The sequence below is a fragment of the Mesoplodon mirus genome (assembly GCF_964341445.2).
Source record: "Mesoplodon mirus genome assembly, chromosome: 3".
Taxonomy (NCBI): domain Eukaryota; kingdom Metazoa; phylum Chordata; class Mammalia; order Artiodactyla; family Ziphiidae; genus Mesoplodon; species Mesoplodon mirus.
The window spans coordinates 19,812,479-19,824,522 of NC_138978.1; the positions used below are offsets into that span (position 1 = coordinate 19,812,479).

General features: G+C 59.7%; 1 protein-coding gene across 1 annotated transcript in view; it reads right to left on the bottom strand.

The window, feature by feature from the left end:
• Nucleotides 1-4,675: 4,675 nt before the first annotated feature.
• RAP1GAP (RAP1 GTPase activating protein) overlaps nucleotides 4,676-12,044 on the bottom strand; it is a 66,279-nt gene continuing 58,910 nt past the window's right edge. The window contains exons 18-24 of the mRNA XM_082612628.1: nucleotides 9,956-10,065; nucleotides 8,877-8,990; nucleotides 7,150-7,273; nucleotides 6,058-6,160; nucleotides 5,590-5,693; nucleotides 5,279-5,320; nucleotides 4,676-4,902 (exon numbers count right to left, since the gene is read on the bottom strand). Of these exons, the coding sequence (XP_082468754.1) occupies nucleotides 5,312-5,320; nucleotides 5,590-5,693; nucleotides 6,058-6,160; nucleotides 7,150-7,273; nucleotides 8,877-8,990; nucleotides 9,956-10,065 (564 nt within the window). The 3' untranslated portion in view covers nucleotides 4,676-4,902; nucleotides 5,279-5,311. The remainder of the gene's footprint in view (nucleotides 4,903-5,278; nucleotides 5,321-5,589; nucleotides 5,694-6,057; nucleotides 6,161-7,149; nucleotides 7,274-8,876; nucleotides 8,991-9,955; nucleotides 10,066-12,044) is intronic.

The following is a 12,044-nucleotide window of genomic DNA, read 5'->3' on the forward strand; positions in this document are numbered from 1 at the left end:
GCCTCCCCGATAGGGCTGCCAGATAAAACATAGGATGTCCAGTCAAACTTGAATTTCAGATAAACAAGGGATGATTTTTAGTTTAAGTATGTCCCAAATATTGCATGAGGTATACTTAAACTAAAAATCATCCCTTGTTTATCTGAAATTCAAGTTTAACTGGGCTCTGTGTGTTTCTACTTGCTAAATCTGGCCACCCTACCCCTGGAGCTCAATTCTTCTGCTCGCACCTGGCCTGGATGGATGGCCCAGGTCATGACAGAGCCCCTGCCTGCCCAGGTACAGCTCCTATCGGTCCCCAGGACTACTGTCCTCCCCCACCAGGACCCACCTGCAGCCCCAGCTCCCAGGTAGACACTTACCCCTTACCTGGCATGCACAGTCCAGCCTACAGACTGTCAGAAGGCTGTGGGGGCCTCCTGCATGATGGACCCAGAGAGAGGGGGATAGAGTCACAGCTGCAGAGAGGGACCTCGAGTGTCAGAGACAGAGAAAGGCAGAGACACAGAGATAAAGGGACATAAAGAGTAAGCAGATGGAGACTGTGGGAGATAGCCAAGACAGAGACAGACAGAGAGCTTAAGGCCCCTTGCCCAGAACTGCTTCAGGGAGACCAGTGCAGAGGGTGGAGGACCCTGAGAGCCCACCAGGGTTCATTCTGAGTGGATCAGGGCAGAGGCTGGGCCCCTGAGCCCCTGTACTGGGCCAGGGCTCTGGGCCCTGGATGGGCGGGCCTTGGGAGGCAGCTTGGGGTCTCCGGCACTGGCCGTCAGGGGTGGGAGTCCTCCCAGCCCCTCTGCTCTCCCCTCACCCTGCCTCCCAGGGGGCAAACACAGGGACATTCATGGCTTCCCAGAAGGGCCTATGGGGCAGCCAGAGTGGCTTTTAAAATTAGCCTTGCTAACCAGATCTGGTTATTTCAGGAGGCTCCGTCCCTGACTGTCCCCTTGGCAGGGCGGATACAGGGAAGGAGGGAGGGACCTCCACATTCCAGGGTCCCTGGTTAAGTACCCCCTGTGGCCTGAGCAGCAGAGAGCGTCCAGGTCCCAGTCCCCTGGCACTGGGCGGGCCTGGGCCTGCGGCTGGCTCCTTGGCAACGTTGCCCCAGAGTTAGCCATGGATGTCCAGGGACGCCCCAGCTGCTGGGGGACGGGGAGGACCCCTCCTATTGGGCATGGGGTTTATGCCACATCCCTTAGAGGCCATGACAGCTTCTTGGCCTGACAGCAACAGGTAGGGCTTTGCCTCCATTTTATAGGTGAGGAAACCGAGACCTGGAGAGACAGATCCCAGCTCTGAGGCAGGGGAGACACGGCTGTCGGGTCAGCCAGGCACCCAAGTCCCTCCATGGAGGCCTCTTGCCTCCTGCGTCCAGAGAAACCTTTGGCTGCCGTTTCCACCACCAGAGTTATTTCTAAGCAGAGTCCTGTGCTGCCCGGCGCCCGGCGCCCCCCGCCCAAGCCCTAATTTCAGCCTCGGGTCAGTGTCCTGGCTCGCCCTCCCCACCTCAGAACCCAGGACGAGCACAGAGCTGGCGCCGGCACAAGAGAAACAGCGCTGGACACTTTGATCCCAGAGGCCAGATTCGTCCTCGGCCTCCCCCAGCCCCACCTTGGAGCCTGGAGGGGTGGGGCGGGGGCCCGGGCTGAAACCCAGCCCAGAGGCCGGCCCTTCCCGCTGACGGGAACTCTGCCACAACCTGGGCAGGCCGAGGGGCAAAGGCAGGTTCTGCTCATCAGGCTGGCCCCCTGCTCCCCCTCTGGCTCAGCTGCGGGCCAGAGCTGTGGGGTGGGGCACATCATAAAGGGATACAAGCAGGGGTGCCCCACTTCTTTTATACAAGGATCGTGAACCCCAGTAAAGCCCAGGAAGCTGAGGTTCAGGGAAGCAACTGATAACTGTACATTCCCAACGCCTCGTACCCAGACACCTGTGCCCAGGCTCTGCACCAGCTGCTTCATCCCACATTCAGAGAGAGACTCCACAGCCTCTGATGCGGGTCACGGAGATGGCCCTCGTTAATGGCTAGCTGCATGTCCCCACACACAACACACACTATTTTTTGAGCCCACTGTGTGCTAGGGAAGCACCAAGAACTTTCTGAGGTATCATCTCATTGAATCCTCACATCAGGGTACCAAGGGCAGGACTATTAGCATTCCCATCATACAGATGAAGACCCTGAGGCCCAGAGAGCCAAAGTCATGTGCCCGAAGTCACAGAGCTAGGAGGTGAACAGACTCAGACCTAAGTTCTTGATCTTGGTGCTGAAGTGGGGCTGCTGGCCCTTGGTGCTGGGATGGGAGGAGACAGGGTAAGAGACTGGGGCAGAGAGTGGGGAAGAGCCAGGGCCTGGGAGGGGTTAGAGAACAGGGGTGAGGCAGAGGAGGGGAGGGGGGTTACCAGGGGACCCACTGAGCCCAGGGCCAAACCCAGGTGGGTGGGGTTGGAGTGGATGTGAGTCACCACCCCTGGGTGGCCCCAGACATCTGAGTGTCACAGCAGGGCCCTGTCGGGAAAGCCCCTGGGGTGCACCCAGCATCGTCCTGGGGAGGGCATGGGAGCTGTGGTGGGGAGGGGGCGAGGCCAAGGCATGGTTAGTCCCGCTGGAACCCAATTCTTTGCCCGTGCCCCCAGACCCCAAATCCCCCAACCTGCTCTTCCTCCTGTGCTCCTACCTCAGAGGAGACCCTCCCATTCACCCAACACTCAGGCCAGGACCCCGCCCCACATCACATCAGGCCACATCAGTCCCTTCGTCCAGATGCTCAAGTCTCCCAGCATTTTCCAGACCTGCCCACTGTCCTGGTTACCCTCCGCACCCAGCAATGGCCTCCTGGGTCCTCCCCTCCTTGGGCTGACATTGCCCAGCCAGTCCCCACCAGCAGCCCCCACTTCTCTTTCTACTGCTATTTCACATCCTCCATGGCTCCCCACTGCCCTCAGCATGAAGCCTTAGCCCCTTGGTCTGGCGCCCAAGGCCATGTGACCTCTGGCCTCACCTCTGCCCCATCTCCCTGCCCCTCCATCCTCACCTCCCCATCATTCAGAACTGCTGGCTCCCTTCCCGACAGCAAGCAGCACTCTCTCTCCTCCTCCATTTGCACCTGCAGCTCGCTCCCCAGGGACACTCTCCTAAGCCTTTCCAGGATGCTCAGGCACCACTGTTCCGGAGTCTTCCCCATTCTTCCCTTAGCCAGGCTGGACCGCAAGCTTGTCCCCGCCCCCCACCCCCGCCAGGGCATTCGTCACCCTTTATTGTAACCGCTCTGCACTGTGAGCTCCTTCCAGCAGCTGGACAGATTCATCGCCATCTCCCCACCCCCATCATTCCAGGTAAGCAATCCCTTGGCGCCCTCAGGTGGCCACATAGGGGAAACCCTTGAGCTTCACTGGGCATAGGAAAAGAGAGGAAAGCCGATCCTTGAGCACCCACGGGGTGCCAGACGCTGTGTTAGATGTTCCACATGCTCCAGCTCCGTGAATCCTCATGACGAACCCTTGGGAGACGTATTATCGCTTCCGTTTTACAGAAGTGGAAACTGAGGCTCAGAGAAGCTTGTAAGTTTCTCAGCGTCACCCAGAGAGTTAGAGGCGGTGTCAGGACTCCAATCTAGGTCTGCCTGATTGGACCTTCAAAACCACGTTCTCCCCGCTGTGGAGAGGGGAGCAAGGTGGAAGAAAGGGCAGGGCCATGGTGGGGAAGCCACAGCTGGTGGTCACGGAGCCTGCGGCTTGGCCCTGGAGGTGCTCGCAGACCCAGCTGCTGATTCGGGGGTGAATAGGCTCTCCCTCGCCACCATGGTGCCACTGAGATCTGTCGGGTTGATCCGGCTGGGGGGCGGGGTCACACGAAGCCACATCCGACTCGGGGTACAATAGCGATAAATAGAATTTATTTTGTACAACTGTTACTGACATACACACGGCCACGGGGGGCTTCCAAAATGGGTGTTGGGGCCGGAAGGCTGGCCTTTGGCGTGGCGCCTAAAAAGTGTGGACAGACACACACAAGGATGTGGACTCAACAGCAGCTGTGCCTGGCTGCCCCCTCCATGGTGGGTGAGGGTGGCGCAAAGGTGCGGCCCATAATGCTAGGCCAGCTGAGACCCCTCGGCCCGGCGTGCCCAGGAGCATGGGAAGGCAGGGGTTAAGCTGGGTGCTGGCTGAGGAGCCAGGTACCTCCCGCTTCCCCCAAAAGCGGGTCACTCGTCTGTCGTGGAGGCAGTGGATAGGGCATCGGCGGTAGAGACTGAGGGTCCAGGAGGGGCAATGGGCACAGCCAGCTCCCATCGGGGGCCCCAGGAACCCCAAGAAGCAGGGTAGGGTGATGGGAGGTCTCTGGGACGACAATCCTCCATTCTGGGGCAGGTGCATGGACTCACAGCCTTCAGTGACCTCTGAAATAATCTTGTCCATTTATAGCAGAGGTGCCCAGAGAGGGAGAGTGATTTGCTCATAGTCACAGAGCAGAACCCAAATTAGAAGCTAGGACTTAGGACTCCCAGCCCAGTGCTCATTCTACCACACCTCACACCCCACGGCCTCCATAGTAGGCTCTGTATGCACTGAGATGTCTCAATCCCCCCTTCCAGCTCACTCCCCCTGAGTCCAGAGGGGCACCCAGGGGTGATGGATGGCCAGGCCTGGAGTCCTGTTTCAAGGGACCACTCCCTGCCCCAGCCGGCCCCCCAGCCCAGGGGGTGGGGATGGTGCCAGCAGCTTCCCCGCTCCCAGGTCTGGATGGCTCTGCCCTGCAGAGACAGCCCAGACAGTGGGCCAGGAGGAGGGTTGGGGAAGTGGGGGGCAGCCCACAGGCTGGTTGGTGCTGGCCTCGGGGGCAGAGGTCCCGTCTGCCTGGATTTGACACAGCATCTTCACCTTGTGCTTCTGCGGCCTCATCTGCAGGGTAAAGGGAGACGGAGGCACCATGAAGCAGGGGGACAGATGCGGAAGGGCCCACCCTTGGAGTTCCAGGCTCTGGGTGTTTCCATCCCACTGGGAACCCTCCTAGACCCCTCCCTCCCAACAATTCCCAAGTCCCTTTCAGGCTCCCATCAGATCCTCCCAGAAACTCATGGGCAGAGGTGAGGCAGCATTTATTAGCCCCATTGTACAGATAAGGAAACTGAGGCCCACGGTCACCTAGCAACTGAGTGGCAGAGGACTCAAACCTAGACACATAGCTCTGACCCAAGAGAGGTGACAGAGGAAGAGAGAGAAGTCGGCCCACCCCCGCCCTCTCCCCACCAAACAGAAGCTGAGGGCTGGTGCTGACCTGCTCAGTGTCACCTTCAGAGGGGCCTCCTGGCTAACAGCCCTGCACAGAGAATGGTGGCAATGCAGGTGACAGGACAGATGACACGGAAGATACATGCAAGCAGAAGTCACTGGCTGTGCCCAGGCTGGACGAGCCCAACCCTCCTGGATTAAGGGGGCCCCTTGGTCCAGCTCCCATCCCTGGGGACCCCTGGTCGCTTTGATGCCTCTCCCCAACAGCCAATCCCCCTCCCAGGTAGGGCTCCCCATAGGGCCAGGCTCCAGGCTACCCGTCCCCACCGTGGCCAGGCCCCTGGTGGCTGTGCGTACCAGCTGGGGCGTGTGCTGTTCAGATGCTTCCAGCTGGATCTTGATCTCGGGACATGCAGGGTCCCCCGACTTGCCGGCGTCTGGGTGGGGTGACCGAGAGGGGCCTGGGGAGGGAGGCAGGAGGGAGCCACCTCACTGGCCGCGGGGAGGCACCAGGGAGGCGGGGGGCATGGATGGGCGGTCGGCACCAGTGCTCCCCAACCCCACCGAGCCCCTCCCTCTGGGACTCCCACCCTTAACTCCCTTCTTTACCCCCCCTTCCTGCATCATCCTCCAAGGCCTTTCTGGAAACCACCAGCCCTCCAAGCCACCAACCACCCTAGGCTGGATAATGACCAGCCCACCGTCCCCGTGTCAGGGGCAGTCCCATCACACACCCACCACCTGGGGCCTGAGAACTGCTTTTGACCCTCTGTGCCCAGCCTTGTCCCCGGCCCACCACAAGACTGGCCCCTGCCTGGCCAGTACCTGGGGAGCTGCCCCCACTTGTGGTGCTGACACTGTCCTCCAGCCACGTGCTATAGATGAAGGAGTCCCGCTTGTGGGGCGTCCCTGAGGACGAGACACTCTCCTGGGGATGGGGGAGGAGAGAAAGAGGGAGGTTAGCCCTTGGCCATGGCACTGGTTTGGCTCCCCTCTCCCCTCCTCACCACCCCCTCGCCGCTGCAATCCACCACCCCCCACCCTTGCCCCTCTGCAAAGAGGATGAAGCCCCAGCAGTGTCTGCCCCAGGGGGGACCAAAGGAGAACAGAGTGGGAACAGACACGGACCCAGGCGCGCGCGGGCACACGCACACGTGCGCTCCCATTCATTCATTCCGCAAACATGTATTGATGTTCTCGTAAGCCAAGCCACCGAGAGAAACCAGGAAAGGTCCCAGCCCCCCGAGAGCTTGAAGTTGAGAGGAGAGACAGGCTGTGAAGAGACTAGTACAAGCCCCACAGGGCAGGGCCTTGGTCTGCACTGTCCCCTCTGCCCATGCAGGGCCTGGCACGGGGCGTGGCAAGGAACAGCGCTCGCCGAAGGACTGTTGAGTGAAGCATGACAGACAGGTTCCAAGGACAGAGCCCAGGGTCTATGAGAGTGTAAAGGGGGCTCCTAACCTACCCTGGGACCAGGAAGGCAGGCTTTCAGGAGGAGGTGATATGAGGCTGAGCTGAGAAGGATGAATACGAGTCAGTCAGACAAAGTGGGAAGGAGGAAGCAGGCAGTGCTCCAGACAGAGGAAATGGCATGTACGAAGGCCCAGAAGTAGAGTAAAGCCTGGCTGGTTTGGGGACTGCAGAGGAGGGCAGAATGGCTGAGGTGGTAAGAGACGAGGCTGGGGAGGGAGGGGCTAGATCTTCAATGAACTCAGAGATTGGGCTGTGGGGGGTACTGGGGAGCCATGGAAGGCTTTAGAGTAAGAGAAGGTCAGTCTGCATTACTCCTTTGGGCTGAGTCCCTTGATCACAACTCAACCACACCCAGCCTCATGCTTCAACCCAGAGCATCTCCAGGGACCAAAGAGTACCCCCTTCAAGCCGTTGTGGGGCACCTCCCCTCCCTGGGCCTCTCACCAGGCCTGTATCGTCCCCGTCCACACCCTCTGCTTCCTCCACGACGCTGGCGAAGCTGCTGGCACTGGACGAGGAGCGGGAGAAGTCCTTCAGCACTTCTGCTCTCTGAGCTGCTGTCTCCGCTCTGCCACAGACAGCGTCCTATCAGCCAGCATCCACACTGGGCACCTCCTGGGCCAAGACCCCATGCCCCTGCCCTCCCGGCCCAGGGCGGCCCAGCCTGCAGCCAGCCAAGGGCCTTTTTGGCTTCTTATAGCTCCCTGGGGCTCTGAGCCTCCCCGATGCCACTGTCCTTCCTAACACGCGGATCCTATCATGCCCTCCCCTGCTCAATACCCTCTCCTGGATCCCCACTGCCCCAGATAAAGTTCAATTTCCTCGGCTGGATGTTCAATCGTAACTATTAACAACAATACTGTCATCTAGTGCAGGTTTGCTCTGTGCCAGGCACTGTTCTAAGTGCTTTTACCCTAGTTATCTCATTGCTATCATTATTAGACCCATCTTACAGAGGAGCGGACACCGAGGCACAGAGAGGATGGGCACACAGCCCGAGGTCACACAGCCACAGGATGGGCACACAGCCCAAGGTCACGCAGCCACAGGTGGGAGAACCGGTAGGACCCAGGCCTTCCAACTCCACAGTCTACTCTCTTTTAACTCTCTCACAATTTTGTCCCATGCTCAGGGCCTTTGTGTCTCTTGCCTGGAGTCTCACTCCTTCCCTCAGATCCCAAAAAGTAAATTCACCTTTCAAAAACCAGCCAGGGGTCGCCTACTCAAGGAGGCCCTCTCTGATTCTTCTTTGCTGTGGGAATGACCCTCTCTGCTCAGCTTTGTCCCTCCCTGTCCCTGTGGCCCTTTCCTGCTTCTCTGTTCACCCGCCTGACTCTTCAGCCCAGGCCGGGTCCTCTCAACAGCCCCCTCACCCGCCGCAGCCAACACAGAAGGGGCTCAGCCAACAAGCACTGAACAGAGGGGCAGCCTCCCGGCTGGCCTCCCTGCGTCTGCTCCTGCCTCCACCCTCAGAGCCTTCGCATGCTGACCACAGTCAGCTTGTTAAAGCACCACCACTCCTCTTAACTAAAATCTTCCAAAGCCTCCTTGCCAGTCTCAAAGTCCTCACATGGCCTTCAAAGCCGTGACCTAGCCCCCACCCACCTCTCCAACCTCATCCCCTCTGCTACCGGTGTCCGCCTGGGCCCAGCCTCACTCATTCAGCTCCAACTGCACCAAGTATGCCTCAGGGCCTTTGCACTTGCCGTGTTTCTTACCTGAAACCCTCTTCCCTCTGCCATGCCACTGTAAGTCAGATCTAACAGGGCTGACTCCTCACTCAGCTCCCAATTCAAACCCCACCCCTTGGTAGATGTCTTCCCTGAACACCCACCTAACGCCCCACCCCCACCCATTCTTCATCATATCCTCTGCTTTATTTTTCTATCACCACTATCTGGAAGTAGCTTATTAGGTTATGTTAGGCTGGACTGTCAGCTCCACGAGGCAGGGGCCGTGTATGTCCAGCTCACTGCTGTCTTGCAGAGCTTGGCACGCACAAAGTGCTCAGCGGGTGTGTGTCAAAGGAGGACCTGGGAGAGTAGTCAGGCCCCCTGCCGCTGTGGTGTGGCTGTGTCAACACTCCTGGCAGGCCTGGGCCCAGACAGGGGGTAGAAAGAATGGGCCCGCCACACCCAAGCCCCCCGGCTCAGCATGCCCCAAGCCCCAACCTGTTTTTGGTCGTGGGCATCTCTGGGGAGCTCTGAGTGGATGAGTTCTCCGACTTGGGCTCCTGTGAGACGTGCCCGCTGTCTGGGGTCTTCTGGCCAGCCGGGGGGCTCTCCCTGCGGGGCACATGGGGGCAGCGGGGGGATTCAGCACCAGGCCTGGCATCAAGGGTAGAAGGAGGCCCAGGTGGTGAGGGGAGGTCATGGGTGCCTCCTGCCTCGTACCCACACCCCACATCCTCAGGGGCCAGCCCCAGAGCAGTCCCTGCAGCTCCTGGGCTGGCCTGGCCAAGGAGGGGGCGGGTGCTGTGGGAGCACCTACTTAAGACCCCGTTATGGATAAGGAAACTGGAGTCCAGAGATGGGAAGGAACCTGCTCAGGGACATGCAGCTAGGACATGGCGAAGCCAAGACTCGAACCCTGGATTCATGGGATTCTGGGCTCTCTTGCCTTCGAGGACAGTGCCAGCTCCACTCCTGAGGCCTCAGTGCACCTGCTCCCTGCTTCACATGCACTGCACACACCCTCACAGCAGCACCATGCCGTTGGTTGTGTTCTTATCCCCATTTTTCAGATTGGGACAGTGAGGCTCAGAGAGGTACCGTGACTTTCCCAAGGTCACACAGTCCCAGTGTGGTGGAGACAGGACTCACCCCCAGGAACTATCCTCTGCTTCCTGGAGGCTCCCTGCTGGTAATACGGTGTGCTGTCCACACCCCGCCCACACAGATGCACTTACAGACCTCCACGGACCAGGCCTCAAATCCCAGCTCTGCCCCTCACCAGCTGTGTGACCTGGGCAGGCCCCTGACCCCTTGACCTGTGGCTCCTTGATGTGCAAGGTGTGACCCCTTGGAAGCCGGCAGAGCTGGGACTGGATGATAGGGCTTCATGTTAGGTGACGAGCTGGCTGTGGTGCCTGACGCAGAGCAGGGACTTGACCGTGTAGCTGTCACCGGTGGGGACAGAGGGGGAGAAGGGTGGGAGCTCCCTCTTGCCTGCTGTGCTTTGCCACTGACAGGGGGTCAGGGGGAGCCAGAGGAGACGCAGGACGCCATCCTACCCCCTCTGCTGCACCCACCTTTTCTCCTGCACCTCCTGTATGTTCTCAATGCCGATGGCACTGCTGCGGCGTGAGCCGAACGGGCCCGACTTCTTCCTGGTGGGGCTCTTTCCAGGGACAATCAGTGACTGCGGGGAGAGGTCCCAACTCAGTACCCACCTGCTCCAGGAGCCCCCGTGCCCCCCACATGCCACCCTGGGGCCCTGCTGCCCAGGCCCTGAAGCAGAGACAATGAGCAAGAAAAATGAGAGAACTGTCCATCTCCAGAGAGAGCTGTCCTAATTTACAGATAAGGAAACAGGCCCAGAGAGGGCCAAGGCCCCCCTGAGGTCACACAGCATGTCTGGACCCAGCATCTTAGTGCAGGAGAAGAGCAGAAGCCTGAGGGAGCTGGACAGCCGCTCTGGGCTGGGATTGGAGGAGGCCAAGTCCTCGGAATGACTGCTGCCTTTGCCCCCGGGACTTCATGGGACCTGCAGCCTACGGGCAGTGGGGAGAGAGTGGGTGAGGCAACCCAAGCCCCTGCCCCCTGCTACACCTCGGAATCTCCAAACTGGCTGGGGGAGGTTCTGGCCCAGCAGTTGAAAGACGCCCCCCAGCCCAGTTTACACATACACTATGGTGGGATGCCCCAGGCACCAGAAGCATGTCCCCCATTTCTCTGGGGAGGCGGGAAAGTGGGCCCCATGGAGGCACAGATGGGCAGAAACCCCCAGGCCAGTTCATGGTCGGGACAGGGAGTTAGGGCAGAGGAGGGCGATGGCACTCCATGCAGAACCGGCGATATTGGGGGACGTGCAGCTGGACAGAGGGTCTTTAGGTACCAGATCCTAAAGGCAGGGACTGGGCCAGAGTCCCAGGGGTCACGGCAGGGCCAGAGCCCCTGGTGGCGGGGGGGACACTGGCACTGGCACAGGTGCCAGGCCCCAAAGCAGGTGCTGAGTGCCATCAGAGCTGCTGGCACTCCATCCTGCCAGCCCTCGGGCCTGTCCCGGGGGGAGGGGGGCAACGTCCCCAATATGGCCTCCGTCCTGAGAGCGAGCAGAGAACAGCGCGTGCAGGCAGCCTCCAGAGACGGCGGCCCCGCGGACGACAACCTCTTCCACGGTTCCTATGCCTATGGCACTGCCCCGGCGTCCGAATCTACTTGCACTTTTCCCAGGAATAAGCAATGACTGGCAAGCAGCAGAGGGTGGGAGCAGAGAGAGAGAGAGACAGGTATAGAGAGAGTCAGAGAGACAGAGATGGCGGGAGGGGGAGGCACGGAGAAACGAGACAGGGAAAGGAGGGAAATATAGACAGACACAGACAGACAGGGACAAAGAAGAGAGCGGGGCAGGGGATTGAGAGAGACAAGGCCGGGGAAGGGAAGGAGAGAAGAGGTGGGAGGAGACACAGAGAGAACAGAGGAGAGAGATTGACAAACAGTCACATGAGAAGGGGTGCAGAGTTAAACACGGACAGACAGACACAGAGACGGACCCGGGGAGCAAGACGGACAGAGACGGAGAGGGAGGGGCAGGCACAAAGGAAAAATCAAGGGCGAAAACAGTTCGAAAGAGGAGAGGGAGTAAAAAGACAGGTGCAAGAGGACAGAATACACAAGCGCAAGAAGGTGGAGGGAGGCAGGGGGTGGAGGAGGGGAAGAGAGAAAGGGAAGAGGAAAACAAGCAAAGAGGAGAGAGTGGAAGGAAAAGGAAGCAACATGAAGAGAGGGGACAGTTGTGCAAAAACAAAAACAGAAATGGGTCTGGTTACTGCCACGGTGGGTGCTGCTGGTCTGGCCCTGTCCCTGGGGCCCCTCTACAGCCACCCACAGGAGGCTGGGCCACTCTGGTGGGGAAGGAAGGGAGTGGCTAGTGAACTGGGGTTGGAGGAGGGTGGGCCTGCTTCTCCAGTGACAGTGGGCTTGGTGACTGCTGGAACACAGAGGACTCGCCCTGCTTCCCTGGCCAGGTCAGCCCATGGGGCAGGGGTGGGGTGGAGGGGGTCCCTCCTGCCACAGGACACAGCCTCACAGCACTGAGCACAGGGCTTGCTTGGCATGCAGCAGTCAGTCAGTAAATGATGGGTGGGTGGGTGGATGGATGGATGGATGGACAGACGG